The 21999-nt window shown below is 43.2% G+C and overlaps 1 protein-coding gene across 8 annotated transcripts in view; it reads right to left on the bottom strand.

The window, feature by feature from the left end:
- The window catches only part of GRIA4 (glutamate ionotropic receptor AMPA type subunit 4), a 430528-nt gene that overhangs the window by 161506 nt on the left and 247023 nt on the right, over positions 1–21999 (bottom strand). For all 8 annotated transcript variants that reach the window (XM_040340234.1, XM_040340233.1, XM_040340232.1 and 5 more), the window contains exon 4: positions 20785–20969. In XM_040340234.1, coding sequence (XP_040196168.1) covers positions 20785–20969 — 185 coding nt within the window. The remainder of the gene's footprint in view (positions 1–20784; positions 20970–21999) is intronic.

The raw sequence follows: 21999 nt of genomic DNA, 5'->3' as shown, positions 1-21999 counted from the left end.
TTAAAATGCACACATAATTCTGCACCTGTGTGCTGCATGGAATTAGTCATACCATTTTAACCACCCACCATACCATTATGACCACCTACCAATATAGAGTAGGTCCCCATTTTGCTGCCAATACACCCCTGACCTGTGAATGTATGGACTCCACTAGACAAAGCATCACACCACTGCCTCTGCAGGCTTGCTTGGTCCAATAGTGCATCTCTTCCCTAGACAAGTGATGAACATGCACTTGGTCGTACACATGATGTACAAGAAAACACAATTCATCAGACTAGGCCACCTTCTTCCACTGCTCCATGGTCCAATCCTGAGGCTTGTGTGCACATTGTAGGTGCTTATGGCTGTGGGCACAGGTCAGCATGGGTACCCTGACTGGTCTGCTGCTTTGCAACCCCATAGACAACAAACTGTGATGTACTGTGTGTTCTGACACCTTTCTGTCAGAAACAGCATTTACTTTTCATTAATTTCCTTCTATTAGATTAGACTACACAGGCCAGCCTTTGCTCCCCATCTGCATCAGTGAACCTTGACCACTCATGACCCTATCATTGATTCGCCAGCTACCCTTTCTTGGACCACTGCAGACCGGAAACATTTCACAAGAGCTGCAGTTTTGGAGCTGCTCTGTCCCGTCATCTAGCCATTACAATTTGGTTGTTGTCAAAGTTGCCCAAATCCTTATGCTTGCCCATTTTTCTGCTTTCAACACATCAACTACAGGGACAACATGATCACTTGATGTCTTATATATCCCACCCACTTTCAGCTGCCACTGGAGAAAGAAAATTAATGTTATTCATTTTACCTGTCAGTGAGAATAATGTTTGGCTGATTGGTGTATATAATTGTTTAACTAAATACGTAGATTATTTTTGGACAGGGCTAGACAGTGATTAACCACTTCAGCCCTGGAAGAATTTACCCCCTTCCTGACCGGGCCATTTTTTGCGATACGGCACTGCGTCGCTTTAACTGACAATTGCACGGTCGTGCGATGCTGTACACAAACAAAACTGATGTCCTTTTTTCCCACAAATAAAGTTTTCTTTTGGTGGTATTTGATCACCTCTGCTGTACTTATTTTTTGCTCTATATATATTTTTTACTTTTTGCTATAATAAACATCCCAATTTAAAAATAATAATAATAATTTTTTCCTCAGTTTAGGCCATCACGGCTGCCAGGCATGCACATCAGCTCCTATAACCCTTAAAGCAGCTGCTACGGCGATTCACACAGGGGAGCCATCCTGCCGCCATCAAACGACATGTGGTTAAGGCTTTTGTGACACCAGAAAATTTGAATTCCCTGGTTTCCTTCCCTTGTACTCAGTGACACCCTCCATGTTGGTCCCGAGTCCACTGACGAGAGAACAGAGCCTTGGAAACAAGTTGGGGATGTGCACAGGGAAAGACAATTATGGGGGATGCTTGGGAGCAGTGGAAGCAGAGTCCACTTTGGCAGGAAGTGGATTTATGGGCGTTAACTGAATCCAAAATGCCCATTTCTCTCAGAACCTGGGTGTCAGAACCTGGATCCCCTTGCTGGTGACACTGTGCATCCCAGAGCCAGCAGATCCCAGTAATCAGTTTCCACCTGAGGCTGACTGCTGGGAGGGTATTTAGGTGCTCCCCTACTAGTGCCTCTTGCTCCAGTGTTTTGCTCTGCAGCCAGATACCGTCTGCCATTAATTCTGATCCTGACCCAGATCTTGCTCCTGCCCTGCATCATGTACCCTACTGCTTCATATCTTCTTCCCTTATTCCTAATCCCAGTACTTGGTCCCCCTTCCCATCTTGTCCCTGCATCTCCAGTTTATCTTGTTGATCGGTGCTCCCTATTTTGTATATATTGCTGATAGTTAGTCTTTTGTCACTCAGTCAGGTTGTTAGGCATTTCTCACTGGGTTTTTAGTTTACTTGTATCCTTTAGTTTGCTATGTATCATTTGCCGGTGTTCGGATGGATTTTGTTTCACTGTAAATAAATCTCACTTATAGCATATACAGTCTGGTCCCAGTTTCCTGAGTGTAGCTATGCAGATTTGGCAATCTCTGCTGCTGTTTCCTGACACTAAGGTTTCAACAGTCAGGCTGTCAAAGCCAGTGACCCAAAAGCAAGGTGGAAGATGTATCCTTTATAAAACAGATCTGGTCATTCTGGCAGAGACTATAGGCTATAATTAGTGTACCACAATCTCTGAGGCCAATGCTAGAGGCCAGAGCTATGATAATTACTGGAATGCCCTCTCTTTAGGTCCTTCACATTAGCCAAGGTAGATGCAGAAGGAAAGCATATATCAGGGTATGTGCTACATTCACCACATCCTAAAGACTAATCTTGTTGAATCAAGAACCTATCAGTCATCCTCCAGCGCTGTTATATGTCCCGGGACACTTCCTGGTCCACAGGATCCAGATGTTGTAAGCTGAGAAAATCTTTTTGCCAGTGCTCCATTCTGAGAATGTGCACCTCAGAGACCATGAACATGAAACTCTGACCAGGACAGGATGGATTCTACCTCTGTTGTTGCAGTAATTCTTCTGGTGCCCCTCCCAATGATTGATGTCAGTCAGTGCTGTGGCATTGTGCGATTAAAACCTGACCGAATGACCTGTCAGATGGGGGGAGGTCAAAAAAAGTAATGACATATGAATCACTTGCAACTCCAGGATGTTGATGAAGTGTATATTCCTCCAGAGAGGAGGATCAACCCTGAACAGACAGATGGTCTAGCACTCCATCCCAACCCAGAAAACTGGAATCCGTGACACCCTTCAAATGTAAAAAAGATAAAAAATGTTTCCTCTGATAATGAGACAGAAGTCACCCTATCCTGAGAAAGAATGAATTTGTCCCAAGCCGTGAAAATATTTCTTTGTAATGTTCTGAAGTCAAACTGAGCAAATGAAAATGATTTATAAGTAGATACCATCAATCCCAGCACTTGCATGCAGCTCAGCAGAGAATAGCGATGTCGGGATTGAAGCTGCCCAAACTGATTCTGCAGTGTTGTCAACTTCTCATGGGGCAGGAAGAAATTTGTCTGAAATGTATCCAAGTAATGATGGAATCAGAGAAGACTTCTCAATGTTCAGGATTATCCAACGTTCTTCAATGTCCACAGCATGATTGACACATTATAGTTCAAGGTCAAAGTGGTCATCTGCTGAAGTAGCAGATCTTCCATATGCCCAATCCTACACATGTGCATGCTCCACCTGTGCACCTTCCTCCTAGTGCTGCTGTGTGTGCGTGCATTGCCTAGTCTCAGCTGACAAATGAATAAGCAGCAGGAAGTTAAAAGTGACAGTTTAGGCATATAAAGTGCCTAACCACCTCCAGAGCATAGGAAGAAATACAGCCTGAAATGTAAAATAAGGAGGAGGATTCCCCCTAATGGCCAGCTGGGAATTACATAAAAGCAAATGACAAGTCAGTGGTAAAAAGAGAATTGTCTGCCAGGTACTCAAATAATGAGTCTTCAGAGACAGGAACAATGCCATAGCTCTGGTCCTGAAAACTCTCCAAGGAAATCCCAGGAAACTCCTGACCAATGGAACACAGATAAACAGCCTGCATATGTTGGCTAACTGGACAGACTTCCAATAACCAGCTTGAATCTACCAGTATTTGTATTAGATAAATCAATTCAGGGGAAAAAAAACAGCAGAGAGCAAGCAAACTTCCATTATCCCGAGACACTAAGAGTATGGCCTTGTACACACAATAGGATAGCCAGAGGACAGAGGTCTGAAGGACCGTTGTCTTAGGTTAACCTCCCTGGCGGTATGATTCTGTCTGGAATTACGTACCAAAAGCGGTACAATTATTTTACAAGGAAATTTGGCGTTTTATACTGTAGGCCTGTAATTTTTAGAAATAACTCACTTACATCTGACCAAACAAGAGTCTTGTAGGCATTCCGGGTATGATTTTTTTTTTAAAACAAAATTATAAATTATAATATAATAAATAATTATAAATAATTATAACAAATAATAATATAATTATAATAAAAATTATTCAATAATGTAATCAACTCAAAATCACTGAAATTTGCAGTTGCAGAATTGTCGCTGTCATTATTTTTTTTTTTTATGACGAATTTCCCCGCAAATCGCTATCGCACATTTCTGCAAGTGATTATAATTTATTATCGCTGTTTTCTAGCTGATCTAAAACCATTTTTGACATAAAGGGACACTTTTGGACAATCTACAGTTTTTAGGCAGAAAGAACATTTTTTATTATATAAAAGTACATGCAGGGCACTGGGCAGACCACTAGGGACAAGGGGGATGTGTGTATTTTTTACATACAGTACTGTAATCTATAAGATTACAGTATACTGTATGTAATGTGTTTGTTTACTTTTTTGAATTTGGCGCCGTTCTCCGCCCCCGTGCGTCGTAACGTCGCAGGGAACGGAGATCGGCGGCACACGGGGACACTGTGAATCGAGCGAGGAGGACCCGCTCGCTCACACAGCGCGGTGGCATCGCTGGATCCAGGGACAAGGGGAGGAACTTGCCTGTGGATCCAGCGAAAGGTAAGCCGCGCCGCTGCACGTCCACCCCGAGCGTGACTCGGGGATACCGATCTTAGCATTGAAAACCAACCCTGAGTCACGCTCGGGTTTACCGTCAGGGGGGTTAACCTATGAGGCTGACTGATGGTCCGTCGTGCGTACACACCATCAGTTAAAAAAACGGTCGTGTCAGAACGCGGTGACGTAAAACACAACGACGTGCTGAAAAAAACAAAGTTAAATGCTTCCAAGCATGCTTCGACTTGATTCTGAGCATGCGCGGGTCTTTAACCGATGCTTTTGCATACTTACGATCGGTTTTGACCTATCGGTTAGGCATCCATCGGTTAAATTTTAACGCAAGTTCTCATTTTTTTGACCGAAGGTTAAATAACCTATGGGGCCTACACACGATCAGTTTGAACTGATGAAAACGATCCTTCAGACCGTTGTCCTCTGGCCTGTGTACGAGGCCTAAGACAGCAGGTGTGTGGTCGGAGAGCTTATAGCCGTGTCCAAAAACTGATGATGGAGAAATACAGTTTTCACTATATGTGTTTTTTTTTTCCTTTATTCCATTATTAGTTATGCTGGTCTCATCCAGCCTCACATCATTTCACTGGACCAACTAGAAACAATTATAGACCACATCTGTGCACTGTTTGTCAGGACGTCCACTTGTAGTCTTCATCAGAATCAGAGTGATATCACAGGAGCCACTTGTCCACTATAACAAGAAAGGCCATAACAAGGACCTTCATGGAAGGATCACCAGGTATGCTTTCAATGAAAGCCACACATTTAAAAAGATTTAAAACAACTTTTTAAATTTTACGAACGTGTTAAATTTTATATGGGATGTTAGTGATTTGGTTTAGATTGACTTTAAACTAGTTTAAATTAACCCACTATGATTCTTAAGGTCCTGGGGGAAATGGGGGACCATTAGCATAGAGCAGGCATGTCCAAAGTCTGGCCCGTGGGGCCAATTCCAGCCCATGTTCCAGTTTAATACGGCCCCACTAGTAATTTGGATATATATATCTTTTGAGGCCCCCAACGAATTGGCGCTCGGGAACAAAAGATATATACCATATTTATCAGCGTGTAACACACACTTTTTCACCCTATAAATCAGGTGAAAATCATGTGTGCGTGTTATACGCTGATCATTCAATTCTGGCTGCCTCGGAGAGGACAGGTAGGGGGAGGGACGAATATCTTCAGATTACATACAGGAGTTTTTTCTGTTTACTCGGCGGCCTCTGTAATAGGAAGTCCCGTCTCCTGGGCTGGCATTGGGCAACTGTTCTGTCTATCATAGGAGGCGGGACTTTGTATTAAAGAGGCCGCCAAGTAAACAGGAGATTCTCCTGTATGTATTCTATCTGCGCTTGTCCCGCCTCCCTCCCTGTCCCCTTCGAGGCAGCAGATGGGCATGGATCAATCTGCACTGATGGCAATGGTGAGACTGAATTCATGGCAATGGTGAGGCTGCATTCATGGCACTTGTGAGGCTGCATTCATGGCAATGTTGAGGGTGAATTCATGGCACTTGTGAGGCTGCATTCATGTCAATGGTGAGGCTGCATTCATGGCAATGGTGAGGCTGCATTCATGGCAATGGTGAAGCTGCAGGTGGGCACTGACTTGGCTGCATTGATGGGCACTGACCCTTATTTTGCTTCATAATTTTCAATTTAAAATTAGAAAAAAAACCTGAAACTTTCCTATTAAAGTGGAGGTGCGTTTTATACACCGATAAATACAGTTAGCTAGATTCACAAAGAGTTAAGCTGGCGTATCAGTAGATACGCCGTCGTAACTCTGAATAAAATTGAGAGACACTTAAATGTAGCCAAGATACGACTGCCTGCGCCGTCGTATCTTAGCTGTGTAGTTCTGCCGGCCGCTAGGGGCGTGAACGCTGATTTAAGCCTAGAATGCGTAAATCAGCGAGATACGCCTATTCACGAATGTACGCTTGCCCGTCGCAGTAAAGATACGACGTTTACGTAAGGCGTTTTCAGGCGTAAAGTTAGCCCAACAAATAGCTGCCCTAGTCAATGTGAAAAATTTTACGTTGTTTGCGTTAGTCGTCCGTGAATGGGGCTGGACGTAATTTACGTTCACTTCGAAACCAATAAGTCCTTGCGGCGTACTTTGGAGCAATGCACACTGGCATATGTCCACGGACGGCGCATGCACCGTTCGTTAAAAACGTCAATCACGTCGGGTCATGGTTTATTTACATAAAACACGCTCACCTCTTCACAATTTGAATTAGGCGCGCTTACGCCGGCCCATTTACGCTACGCCGCAACTTAGGAGGCAAGTGCTTTGTGAATACAGCACTTGCCTCTCTGACTTACGGCGGCGTAGCGTAAATACGATACGCCGGCTCAAAAATACGCCGCCCTATGTGAATCCAGCTAACAATATCCAAATAACACACCCAAGCACATCCTTAGACTCTTCACCACACACAGCCACAAGGCAAGAGTATCTTGTTGGGCAGTGTATTCGTTAATTTGCATTTCATTTTAATAGATCAAAGAATGTCAGGCAAAATAGTCTGTCCTCACACATGTTCACTTATTCAAATCTCCCCCTCCATGAAAAAGGTTTGGACATCCCTGGCATAGAGGCACAATTAGAATACTGAGCTTAAAGGTTGACTTATCCAGACTTTACATTTATGGTTTGGAGCACCTGGCAGTTTATTGATTCTTCCTGTCAGTGTATTTGCTTGCCCTTTATTGGATGTACAGGCACACAGATACAATGACAGTTTGGCGGGAGTGCAATGCTTTACAGGTTCCTGCAACAAAAAATATTAGATGCACATTTTTTTACCTGCAAAAATTGTGCATTTATTATTTTTTTTATTAAAGCAGGGGTCTCGAAACTTTCTAACCAAAGGGCCAGTTTACTGTCCTTCAGCCTTTAGCCAGTGGGGGAAGAAAATGTCCTGGTGTCAAGTAGAAGTAAACAATGTCTTATCTTTGGTATTAGGGGAATTGTTAGTGCCCCATCATTGGTGTCAGTGGGAGGAATGGTGCCCCACCATGGTGTCTGTGGTAGGAATAGTGCCTCATTGTTGATGTCAGTGGGAGGAATAGTACCTCATCGTTGGTGTCAGTGGGAGGAATAGTGCCCCATCGCTTGTGTCAGTGAGAGGAAAAGTGCCCCATCGTTGATGTCAGTGGGAAGAATAATGAACCATCATTGGTGTCAGTGGGAGGAACAGCACCCCATCATTGGTGTCAAAGGGAGGAATAGTGCCCCATCATTGGTGTTAGTGGGAGGAATAGTGCCCCATCATCTGTGTCAATGGGAGGAATAGTGCCCCTTTGTTGGTGTCAATGGGAGGAATAGTGCCCCATCATTGGTGTCAGTGGGAGGAATAGTGCCCCATTGTTGGTGTCCATGCACAAATTATTGCTCCATCGTTGGTGTCAGTGGGAGGAATAGTGCCCCATCGTTGGTGTCAGTGGAAGGAATAGTGCCAGATCATTGGTGTCAATGGGAGAAATTTCGCCCCATCATTGGTGTCAGTGGGAGGAATAGTGCCCCATCATTGGTGTCATTGGGAGGAATAGTGCCCCAAACCTTGGTGTCAGTGGGAGGAATAGCGCCCCATCATTGGTGTTAATGGGAGGAATAGGGCCCCAACCTTGGTGTCAGTGGAAGGACAAGTACCCCAAACCTTGGTGTCAGTGGGAAGAATAGTGCCCGTCATCACTGGTGTTGGAATTGTGCCCCAAGGGCCAGATAAAGGCAAACAAAGGGCCACATTTGGCTCCCGGGCCGCAGTTTGGAGACTACTGCTTTAAAGTGTAATGAAAGGCAAACTTTTTTGTTTTGGATATAGTAGAGATTAGAATACCTGTCTATACCTTTTTATTCCTGCCTTCCCATTAGGCCCTGTACAGACGAGCAGATATCCGATGAAAACGGTCCGACGGACCATTTACATCTGACATTTCTGCTCCGGATTTTGATCTGAGGGCTGTACACACCATCAGATCAAAATCCCTGCGGAAAACATACGCGGTGACGTAGCCGCGCCGTCGCCGCGACGATGACGCAGCGACGTGCGCGACCCTGGAAGGTAAATACTTCCACGCATGCGTCGAAGTGATTCGACGCATGCGAGGGATGGGGATTGGTCGGACTTATCCGGTGAGTCTGTACAGACGACCGGATAAGTCCGACGGACAGGTTTCCAGCGGATAGATTTCTTAGCATGCTAAGAAATTTTTATCCGCTGGAAAAACGGTCGGCTGGACAAATGTCCGCCGAAAAATGTCCGCTAGGCCGTACACACGACCGGATTTGTCTGCTGGAACTGATCCGCGGATAAATCCCAGCGGACAGATCCACCTTCTCTTTTTAGTCTTGTTTACCATTATCACCTAATGTGAAAGTAAAAGGAAATCCTAGATTTTGCGTTGTCCTTAAAACAGGAATACTGTGGATATTTTCCAATGGGGATGCTACATCTGGTGTCCCCGGTGACAACCAGGGATTCCCTCACTTTAGAAGGATTTTCTCTCACTTGCTGTTTTGGCTATATGGCAAAAATAAACTGTACAAGAGTTATATCCCTCCCTTACGCTATCCAAAATGAAAAAAAAAAATTTTTTGGTCTTTCATCTAAAATTGGAAAGCTCACAATGTACAACTCTTAAGCCCTGTACACACAGGCCAGAATCTCGTCAGCAAAAAACACTTGTTTTTCCTGACGAGATTCTTGGCAAGAATCTCTTGCCGCCCGAGTGTACAGACTCTCCTTTCAAAAGAACCGCGGTGATGCCATCCCATACGACGAGCATGCCCTTGTCACATTCGATGCCGTCGCCACCATCTTGCTACACCCTACCTATGCCTAGGAAGCTACCGTGCATGTGTCAAAGTCATTTCAAGCACAGGTATCTATCGGATTTCTCGGCAGGAAAACTGCCGAGAATCTGAAGCCTCGTACACACGACCGAGAAACTCGACGGGCGAAACACATCGTTTTGCTCGTCGAGTTCCTTGTTAGGCTGTCGAGGATCTCGACGAGCCAAATTTCTCCATTCCCGTCGAGGAGAAAAAAGACATGATCTCTTTTTGGCTCGAAGAGATCCTCGACAGTTTCCTCGTCGAAAAGTGTACACACGACCGGTTTCCTCGGCAAAAAAAAAAACACAGCAAGTTTCTTGCTGGTTTTTGCCGAGAAACTCGGTCGTGTGAACGAGGCCTCACGATGAGAATAATAGAGAACATGTTCTCTATTTTTCTCGTCTAGATTCTGGGCAGTTTTCTTGTCGAGAAACCTGAAAGCCTCGTACACACGCTCGGTATACTCGGCAAGGAAGCTCTGCCAGCAGTTTTCTTGCTGGTTCTTGCCGAGTATACCGGCTTAAGCGCCCATAACCTACAAGACATCCTTGCTCATATCCCTACGAGGCTGTCATTCTAACAGTCCCTTGGATCAGCAGTTTATTACAGAGGACATTATAAAAAATAAAAAAAATAACGCTTGACTATTTTTTCACAACTGTCCCTGGTGTACAATGCCTGGTGCAGCAATTTCCATGAGCGCAACTGTGCTGCTGGCTGTCACTTTTATTTATCTCTGGATTAATGGCTGTCAGTAATTCCACTCTGTAATAATATTATGCTCTAAAGCAGTGCTTGTAGTGGAAGCCTTTAATGCTAAGAACTGGATGAGATCCTTGTCAACTAAGCTCCTGTTGACAGTGCCTTGGAATTAAACTATTATCTTATGGCCATCTTACAGTTTCATGCAATACTGGCTTAGATTTTGATCTCACCAAGCATGTAGGTAAAGCTTACTGGGGATATAGAGTCTTTTCAGTAATATTTTAAATATACTGTCCATGTATCTGAGATGACCTGGATGTGCATAAAATTATCAATATGTTTAACCACTTCCATACCAGGCACTGACGCACCTTCCTGCCCAAGCCAATTTTCAGCTTTCAGCACTGTCGCAATTTGAATGACAATTGCGCGGTCATGCTACACTGTACCCAAATTACATTTTTATCATTTTGTTCCCACAAATAGAGCTTTCTTTTGGCGGTATTTCATCACCTCTGCGATTTTTATTTTTTGTGCAAAAACAAAAAAAAGACCGAAATTTTTGAAAAAAAATAAGTTTTTATTTTTTCTGTAATTTTTTTTGTAAATAAGTACGTTTTCTTCTTCAATTATGGGCACTGATATGGAGGCACTGATGGGCACCGATGAGGTGGCACTGATGGGCACCGATAGACAGCACTGATAGGCGGCGCTGGTATGCTGCAATGATGGGCATTTATAGGCGGCACTGATGGGCACTCATAGACGGCACTGATGGGCACTCATAGGCGGCACTGATGGGCACTCATGGGTGGCACTGGGCATAGATGGGCACTAAGAGGTGGCACTGATGGACACTGGGTGGCACTGATGCACACTGAGGGGTGGCACTGATGGCACTGCTGGGCATCATTTCAGCCAGTACCCATGTTGCCATTCAGTGTCCATTTGTGGGCACTGATTGGCATCGATTGTGTTAATTCTTTTTTATTGGTGTTTTTTTTTGCTCTATTGAGCACCGGGGGGCACTCCCTGGTGGTCCAGTGTTGGCATCCGAGGGGGGGCTGCGCTGATAAACAATCAGCGCGAGCCCCCCCTGTCATGAGAGCCGCCGATTGGCTTTCCTCTACTCGCGTCTGTCAGATGCGAGTGAGGAAGAGCCAATCAACGGCTCTTCCTGTTTACATCGTGATCAGCCGTGGTTGGACACGGTTGATAACATGGTAAAGAGCCTCCGCCGGAAGCTCTTTACCGAGATCGGAGATGCAGGGTGTCAGATTGACACCCCGCATCACCGATCGCCGCGCGCACCGGCATGAAATACTGCAGGACGTCAATAGACATTCAGTCAGGATTTCACAACCACTTCCCGGATGTCAATTGAATATTGACCGGGCGGGAAGTGGTTAAAAAAATTATAATTTGTAATTAGATACAGTGCTGTGCAAAAGTTTTAGGCACTTGTGAAAAAATGCGGTAAAGTGAGGATGCTTACAAAAATAATGCAATATGCAAATATTTAACAATTAACAACTTACAAAGCGCATTAGCAAAAAAAAAACTAAAAACAACATTTTGTGTGTTCGCCCCTTTGCCATTTAGAACATTTTTTTCTAGTTACATTTGCATACAGTGGATTTTCAAGACATATGGTCCCGTGCATGATCAAACAAATATACTAAACAGGTGCTAATGTTCAACAAGATAGCACGTACAAGTATTAAATCAAACAGAATCAGCTGTGTAGGGGGGATGAAAATATGTGAGGAAAAGCCATGCTCTAATAAGTTAAAGTCACAGACCTCAACTTGGCAGTTCAATGTAAAAAAAAAGCTTACAGGGGCGGAGCTTGGCGAGGACCGGAATGGCCGCATGAGAGGAGAGCTCCAGCATCAACGGGGATACAGCGCCTAACTACAGCCAACTCAGCGGCGATTAAAACTCACTGACCGGGCGTCCGGGTCCCGCTGACCTCCCACAGGATGCCGAACAAACGAAAAGGCCTCCAGCGGCCCCAAAAACTGACGGAGTACTTTGCATGGGAGCAGAGGCAAGATGGCGCCGGGCCTCCCGGACCATCCGCAGCCAGCACTCCACAGGCGGCTCAATCCAACGCCAAAGCGGCTAAAAGGAACTCACCTTCAGCCAGGAAACAATCTCCTGTGTCCTCCTCTGCCTCGGGGAGTCCGGAAAAGTCGCGGCCTAAGCTGGATGGCAGGGATCCTGCTCCGGAGGTTAGTGTGGGCCTAGACTCTGGGGATGACACCAGGGAACTCCCTGAATCCATAGACCGCTTCCCTACTACTAACCAGCCAGTGCTGGATACGACACTTAAGGACATGTTAGTCTCGCTCAGGACCTCGCTTCATGGCGATATGATGTCCTGCATGCGTAAATTTGGCAAAGACCTGCAAAATGTATCAGCCAGGGTGGACCACGTGGAGACCAAAATGGGGGAGTATGCAGACACCATTAACAACCTGGTGGACGCACATGATGCTAGAGATGAGGAGATGGAAGCAGTGAGGGCCAAAATCGCAGATATCGAGGATCGTGCAAGGAGGAACAACCTTAAAATAAGGGGGGTCCCTGAGACGGTTCAGCAGTCAGACCTACAAGACCATGTTACCCTTATAATCACGTCTATCTTGCCTGATGTCTCCAAAATGGATGTTACTATAGACAGGATACACCGACTGCCCAAACCTTCCCATTTGCCTGACAATGTGCCCCGGGACGTTATACTACGCCTCCACTTCTACCACATAAAGGATCGTTTGATGAGAGCAGCCCGTAACAAGGATCTTGTCCCTGATCAATACAAAGATCTGCAGTTCTTTGCCGACTTGTCCCAGTACACACTGCAGAAGAGACGCAATTTGAACACCATCTGCAAGGCCCTACGTAACCACAATATTGCCTATAAATGGGGGTTCCCTACTAAACTTATTATTACCAATAAAGGCAAAGACTTTGTTGTTGACTCCCTCTCCAGAGGGCTTGACCTGCTCGAATCCTGGCTCATTATCCCTGAGGGAGACACACGGGGCCCGAACAGAGAGGATCCATCACGTGTCAGGGATGAATGGCACCTAGTCGACGCAAAAAAAAGCTTACAAAAGGGCAGGATTTGGCACAACAACACGTAGGGTTGTCTTAATGGTTCAACAAGGTTTCTTACAGGTGAGCACTCCTTTTCTGCATATACTGCCCAATGTCATATTCTTCACACAGAAAACTTATCACCTTTACTACAAAATTGTAGACATGTGGATTGAGTAGACCACCTTTCTCAACAAGGGTTCTGTGGAACCTAAAGCCTCGTACACACGATAGGTTAACCAGAGGACAACGGTCTAAAGGACCGTTGTCATAGGTTAACCAATGAAGCTGACTGATGGTCCATCACGCCTACACACCATAGGTTAAATAACCGATCGTGTCAGAACGCGGTGATGTAAAACACAACGACGTGCTGAAAAAAACGAAGTTCAAAGCTTCCAAGCATGCGTCGACTTGATTCTGAGCATGCGTGGATTTTTAACCGATGGTTGTGCCTACTAACGATCGGTTTTGACCTATCGGTTAGGAATCCATCAGTTAATTTTAAAGCAAGTTGGCTTTTTTTCCTCCAGGGGTTGTTAGGAGTTCCTTGTGCAATCAGCAATCTCTGCCTTGTAGATCAGCAACCTATGACACCAGTAATTTTTTTTTTTTGCCATACGGAAGGGGTATTCTCCCCACTGAAAACTGATGTAAGGAGCATTCTTCATACTATGCACCAACGTACGGAGCATTCTTTCCACTCGATATGAGCTCAAGCATTCTCTGAACTCATCTGTAATCAAAACTCCCAACCCCACTTTTTTTGTATTCCAGTGAGTTGCGGACCAGGTTATTCCCCACCTTGCAGCTCACATGAGCTGAAGAGCAGGCAATGACCTGACCACCAGCTCATTGGAGTATAAAAAATAAATAGAGTATAGAATATAAAGAATATAAAAAAAAGTAGATCAAAGTTTGGGTTACAGAAGAGTTCAGAGGATGCCAAGCTCATCTCTACTTCCCACTAACGACCAATATAAGAAATATTTTTCCTATTAAACACCAGTGTAACGGAGCTCTTGTTCCACTGACCACCAATGTAAGGGGTTTCATTTTCCCACTGACCATTAATCTAAGTGGGTCCTTCACCACTCATTACCATTGTAAGGCAGCATTTTACTGAGAACCCATAAAAGAGTAATGCCGCATACACACGATCGCACATTCCGACAACAAAACCGTGGGATTTTTTTCCGACCGAATGTTGGCTTAAAATTGTCTTGCATACACACAGTCACACAAATGTTGTCGGAAATTCCGAACGTCAAGAACGCGGTCACGTACAACACTATGACGAGCCAAGAAAAATTAAGTTCAATGATTCCGAGCACGCGTCAAATTGATTCCAATTTTTTGGAATTGGCTACAGGCGATCGGAATTTCCGACAAGAACGTTTGTTGTCGGAAAAATTGAGAACCAGCCCTCAAACATTTGTTGTCTCAAATTACGACGGCGAATGTCCGACCAAAAGCTTGCATGGAACATTTGTTGTCGGAAATTCCGACCGTGTGTATGCGGCATTACACTACACTGACTCCCAAAAAAATTGTCACGATCAATGTAAATTGGCATTTCTCAAGTGACCACTAGTGTGAGGGAACACTACAGATTTCTCTATCTGCCTTTCTTTTCTGGTGTTTTATCATTTATTTGCGTTATTATTACTGAGAATAATGCTGTTCAATAGAGCAGCTCTAGTGTCAAATACACCAAGAACGCCACATTATGGTTGAACTAGATGGATTAGTGTCTTTTTCAAAATGACTAACTATGTAACTATCTAACTATGTAACTATTATGTCTTATTTTGTTTATTTTGATGTTGCAACTATAGATGAAGATAGAGTTAGGCCCCTTTCACACATATGGACAGTATGTCCGTATTGCATCCATCTGTTTTTGGATGAAATACGGACATACATTAATCCCTATGGCATAGCGGGTGTCAGCGGATGAACAGGTGGCTCATGACTTGAAATTTTGAGGCCTGCATTATACATTCACATCGGTCCCTGCCCCCAAGGAGCTTACAAGTAGGCACTTGTTACCCACTTGTAATGTACAGAGAGGAAGAGGTGGAGCCTAAAAGAGAAGGGGTGTGGTTTACAGATGACAGGGTAGCTCTTAAACAGAAAGGGGTGTGGTCTTGACAGGAAGGGGTGGTCATATTTAAATTAGGGGGTGCACGAGTTTAGTCAGGCCTAGGGCAGCACAAAACCTAAATACACCACTGCACTGTGGGATAGCTATTGATCCAGTTTTTTTTGCACATTTACTTGCATATTACACAATGGGGAGCATAGTGTATCCTTTTAATTTTCACATGTGATTGTACACGTGAGGGAATACCGGGGAATTAGGCTTAAAGGGACCTCTCCCCTGATTATTTGTGGATGAGAGTACAAAGCCTGGATGAATAGAGGATACATCCATATAGAGCCCTTTATGACTTCCCTTTACCAGATAGTATTTTTTTTTTTCTGGTAAGCCCTCTTTCTTTTGGGAGACTGTACAGTTACGAACATTGAAAAAATAGCACATTTACAAACAGCTAAAAAGATCATAGGTGTCAGTGGTTACTTACCTAAAAGACACCTGGTTCCATACCACTAGCCCTGCCCTGTGACACCAATCCTGGATCTATGCAGGCATAATTAGTCAAGAATTAAGCGTAATGGCCCAAAAACACGATCCGAAAATCGGACGAAAAATAACTCTTTTGACGCGATCGTATGATAATTGAATCGTTAGTACAGAGCATTCGAGAGCCGATCGCGACAATTCATCCGATATTATTCAATCGGGGCAATGACAACATTTTCCTCATACGATACCAGATGGTACGATTTTAATTTAGTCAGTATAGTTGTCATCCGAAAATACAATACAAATGCATTACAACACATGACATCACTTCCGATTTTTTTTTCTGTTGTACGAGAATTTTTTGTGACTTTAGTAACCTATTCAATTTCTACTTGCGACTATTAAGCGAAAAAAGTCAGGGCTGATCTGTCGTCCGATTTTCATGTTTCATGTGTATGGGCCATTAGGATGAATCCTGCAGGAAACTGTCTCATGATATTTAAGGCTATATGGCCATATTAGATCAATAACATCACGAGCATCCCCGCCCCTTTGTTCGGTGCAGCTGAAAGGTGGGGAATTCTGTGGCCACAACAACTAACTGGGTTTTTCGTTTTTAGCAGGTTTGGGATGAACTGAGTTCAGCCTGAACTTTAGCTCATCACTAGTCAAGCAGTCAGAATGCCATTGCTCACAGCTCAAGGAACTCGTAGCAACCTCTGGAGGAAACCCTGGATAAAACCAGGCTGTTATAATGTCACCGTTGGCTACTGCAATGTCATTGCTGGTTAAGAAATATTATAAAGACACCGCTCACTATTATGATAGCATTGCTGGTTAGAGAATACTATGTCACTGCTGACTGTATTGTTGACTAGCAATAAAATACACTTGTATGCAGACTATTAAAAAAGTCATTTTGGATAGGTTATACTGCTGACAATTATATTGCAATTTTGATAGTAGTGTGTTCCTTACACATGTATTTTGCTAATAAGCCTAAAACTGCATAGATGATTTTAAATAGCTCATTAAATGATATTATACATGGACACACATCAGTACTTTTGGCCTAGTGTATGTGAACCTGAGCCGAATTCTTGCTCATACTTATTGGATTGGTTTTGCTGTTTCAAATTGCTTTTATTTCACAGTTGCTCGCTTGCTATTTCAGCAGCTTGGAAGGGTCCCCCCTGACAGCAGAATGGTGAAGAGGGACTTAATTAAATACGGTGCCAACAGACCGCTGTGGGATACCCGTCACTCCCAAGCATACAAATACATCTCCATCTATCTGATATCATACAAGGCAGATATATATAATTTGACAGATACAGTGGATATAAAAAGTCCACACACCCCTGTTAAAATGTCAGGTTTCTGTAATGTAAAAAAAAAAATGAGACAAAGATAAATAATTTCAAAACCCTTTCCACCTTTAAGGCCTCGTACACACGACCGAGTTTCTCGGAAAAAAACAGCAAGAAACTTGCTGGGATTTTTTTTTTGCCGAGGAAACCGGTCGTGTGTACATTTTTCGACGAGGAAACTGTCGAGGATCCCGTCGAGCCAAAAAGAGAGCATGTCTTCTTTTTCCTCAACGGGAATGGAGAAACTTGCCTTGTCGATGTGTTTCGCTCGTCGAGTTCCTTGATCGTGTGTACGAGGCTTAATGTGATCTATAAACTGTACAAATCAATTGAAAAACAACCTGAAATCTTTTAGGTGGAGGGAAGTAAAAATAAAACAATAAAATAATATGATTGCATAAGTGTGCACACCTTTAAACTAATACTTTGTTCAAGCACCTTTTTGGGTATGAGTCTACCAGCATGGCACATCTTGACTTGGCAATATTTGCCCACTCTTCTTTGCAAAAACACTTCAAATCTGTCAGATTGTAAAGGCAATAGTGTCAAAAGTGTCCACCATAATGTCGCAATCATGATAAAAATCGCAGATCGCCGCCATTACTAATAAAAAAAAATTATAATAAAAATGCCATAAAACTTTCCCTTTATTTTGTAGATGCTATAACTTGTGCGCAAACCAATCAATATACGCTTATTGCGATTTTATTTACCAAAAATATGCATAGGAATACGTATCGGCCTAAACTTTTTATATATTTTTGGGGGTATTTATTATAGCAAAAACTAAAAAATATAAAAAAAAATTCAAAATTGTCACTCTTTTCTTGTTTATAGCGCTAAAAAAACGCAGAGGTGATCAAATACCACCAAAAGAAAGCTCTATTTGTGGGGAAAAAGGTGTCAATTTTGTTTGGGTGCCACGTCGCACGACCGCGCAATTGTCAGTTAAAGCCACGCAGTAGCGAATCGCAAAAAAGTGCTTTGGTCAGGAAGGGGGTAAATTCTTCCGGGCCTAAAGTGGTTAATATATTAATGTAAAACAAAAATCCAAAGCTTTAATATTACTTTAATGTCTTGACAGTTGTGCTGTAAATCAGGTTTTTGTGCTATACCAACAGAGCTGTGTGATGGGAATTTTATTTGCTTTCTGCACTAATTGGTAAAGTGTGCAAACATAACGTGACTTCACATCATGCATCTGTTCTCGGTGATATCATCTCACCGTCACGGGCAGCAATACAGATAAAGTCCTAAAAACATGCAGAGCAGAACATTTTTTGTACTGGGGGATTTCTAATCTTTTCCGTGTTTCTTTTAATGCTAAAAGAAAAAAGAGATAGCTTCTTCCTCTAATCTTTTTAGTGCCCTTTAGGGAAAGATCTATCTGAGCCTCCCAGACACTTAGCATCCATTGAATATTGATTCAAGAAAGAGATTGAAAAATTTTAACATAAAATTAAAACAATTCTTTTTTTTTCCTCTCAAATGTTTTCTAGTATGAAACGTTAAAATATATCTTTACTGAGTCAGTTACATTAGTGTATTCCAACATCTCAGCAAGGATAGGCAAGAAAGTTCTTCCCGTAGACAGATACAAACTAGACTGTCTCGCTTACAACCATCTAACTTTGCAAATTTAACTCTATGAAACTGCTTATTTTATTATCAAAAGTCTAAATCCATTCAATAACAAATCATGTTAGTCAAGGAAAATAATGAAAATAGAAGTTCTCCCTAGAATTACTTAAAGGAACACTAAAGGCAGATTTTTTTATTTTTTTTTAAATAAAAAACATGTTCTACTTACCTCCACTGTGCAGCTCGTTTTGCACAGAGTGGCCCCGAATCCGGTCTTCTGGGGTCCCTCGGCGGCTGTCTCGGCTCCTCCTCGCAAAAGCTTTCCACCTTTATGCGAGCGAGCGAGCATGGTGGAAAGCTTTTGTGAGCGTGCACCTGTGATACAGCGGCGGGCATAGCCGCCGACTGTATCACTCGGCCCCGCCCCCTCCCGGCGCGCAGCGTCATCCACTGTGATTGACAGCAGTGCCAGCCAATGGCTGCGCTGCTATCAATCCGTCCAGCCTAGCCAATTAACGGTAAGGCTGGGAACCGAAGAGTATCACGTGGATGCGCGCGGGACTTTCGAGGGGTCAGGTAAGTAAAACGGGGGTTCGGGGGGGGGGGGGGGCTTTACCGTCGAATGTTTTTTCACCTTAATGCATAGGATGCATTAAGGTGAAAAAACATTTACCTTTACAACCCCTTTAACCACATCAATATTGGGCACTTTCACCCCTTCCTTCTCAGGCCAATTTTCAGCTTTCAGCGCTCTTGCATTTTCAATGCGGTCATTCTACGCTGTACCCAAATTACATTTTTATCATTTTGTTCTGACAAATAGAGCTTTCTTTTGGTGGTAATTATTCATGATTTTGTTTTTGTTTTTTTGTGCTATAAGCGAAAAAAGAGCGGACATTTTGAAAAAAAACAATGGGCCAGATTCTCAGAGCAAGTACGCCGGAGTATCTACTAATACTCCGGTGTACTTTCAAATTTGCCACTTCGTATCTTTAGTTTGAATCCTCAAACCAAGATACGACGGCTTCTGGCTTCGATCCGACAGGCGTACGGCTTTGTACGTCTTCGGATCGTAGGTGCAATACTTTGGCGCCCGCTGGGTGGAGTTTGCGTTGTTTTCCGCGTCGGGTATGCTAATTCGCTTTTTCCACCGATCCACGAACGTACGCGCGGCCGTCGCATTTTCTAATAATATATATATATATATATATATAAAAAAATTGGCCCTTTAATTAAAAATATATTTTAAAAAATATATATTTTTTATAAAAATAAAATAAAAAAAGGGGGGTTGCCATCTGGGGCCCTGTGGGCCTCCGGGCTCCTGGGGACCTCCGTACCCCTAAAAAAAAGGGGGTTGCCATCCGGGCCCCTGAGGGCCTCCGGACCCCTTACAGGTGTACTACCTGTACCCCCCTGATGGTGGCCGTTTGTATCTCAGGAAGGTCCCACCAAAACAAGGACAGCTGGGAAGTATAGGTTTGTATTAGAAATGGAGAGAATTTGTGTTTGTGGGAAGGGTTTGTACTGGAAAGGGGGATTTGGGTAGAAGGTTTTGTGACAGAACTGGGGAGAGGACTTTGTGCTGGGAAGGATGGGTAGGGGAGGATGATTTGACCCAGGATGGGGGAGATAGGTTATGCTGTAAGGGAGGACCTGGGGGAGAGGATTTTCGTGAGAAGGGGATTTGTCCTAGGTGGATTTGAAGAAACATCTTTTACACTGTACCCCATCACAATGTGAAGGAAGTCCCAGCACGGCTGTAGACAGTGGGGGTTGTTGCATTGTGGAGGGGAGGGGGTTGGCAGTATGGTGGGGGGCACCAAAATGCACCTTCATCTATGTAGACAAAAATCCTTGCATCGACCCTGGTTGAAGAACACAGCAAAATAAAAAATAAAAAATAAAAAAAACATTCAATGTGAAAGTAAAGAAATAGGCCAGTCACTTTACTGTTAGAAGAAATATACCATTCGGTTTAAAAATAAATGTAAAAATAGTAATTACCTGTTCCAGAATATTTTGAAGTCTTTCAACTTCACAGTCTATTACAAACTTATTTTCTTGTCTTCGGTCCAAGTCCTCTAGAAGGCGTCTGTAGCTAGCGTCATTGAAGTTTTCCACACATATTGCACTCACTTGCCACCCATTCTGACCAGCCTTCTCCATGATGGCCTGAAGTATTGAATATCCTAGACAAGTAACACAAGGAAATGTGGAATTAGTTATTCTTACAAAGGATTGTCCTACAGAGAACTGAACAGCTCAATTTGTCAAATTACATCTTTATTAATCCACACAAAAGACTTATTACACATCTAACCCACGAAACATGATCCAAATTACAAACATCATTTTAAAAAAATGTAGAGGACCCAAGTCAATAAACTAAATCATTTGTATTTAATATATCCACACTGGGATGTTTCTGTGAGGACACCCTCAAGTCAGCATGTCTGCCCTAATGAACATCAACAAATCAATAAATACACACAATATTGCAGTTAATAAATGAGGAAAAGATATATGAAACTAATATAACATGAAGTTGATATAAATTGTAATCAATATAAAAAAAACTCCATTAGAAATACACTGGAGGGAAATAACAAAGGTATAACAAAAAAATACAATAAAAAGAGGAATTCCCTATGATGTCAACTAGCTAATTCACAAGACTACAGATGATTGATAAACATTTCCAATTCCCAAGCAATGAAGAAAAAGTAAACCTGAAAAACAGATTGCATGACCTGATAACTGAAACACAATACAAACATAATTACAAAAATATAGTAAGATACACAGGGGGGATCACAGAAGCATAAAGTTGAAGCAGATATAGAAATAGTATCATAAAAAGAATAGGACATTGACATGCACCACACATCTGAAAGGTTTCTCTTGTACAGGTTAAAGCTTGTCTCTGTATATTACCGTATTTATCGGCGTATACCGCGCACTTTTTTGCCCTGAAAATCAGGGCAAAATCGTGGGTGCGCGATATACGCAGATACCCGCTTTCCCGCGCCGAGTTTGAATACTGCGCCGACATATACCGAGCGCAGTACACTCGTGTATAGTCGGGCAGTCTCGGCTCCTCTCGCGCTGACGTCCTGGACGTACAGGACGTCAGCGCGAGAGTAGCCGAGCCTGCCCGACTACACACGAGTGTACTGCGCTCTGTATATGTCGGCGCAGTATTCAAATTCGGTGCGGGAA

This window comes from Rana temporaria, chromosome 2, assembly GCF_905171775.1.
Source record: "Rana temporaria chromosome 2, aRanTem1.1, whole genome shotgun sequence".
Lineage (NCBI taxonomy): Eukaryota > Metazoa > Chordata > Amphibia > Anura > Ranidae > Rana > Rana temporaria.
This window is presented reverse-complemented; position numbering and strand designations above follow the sequence as displayed.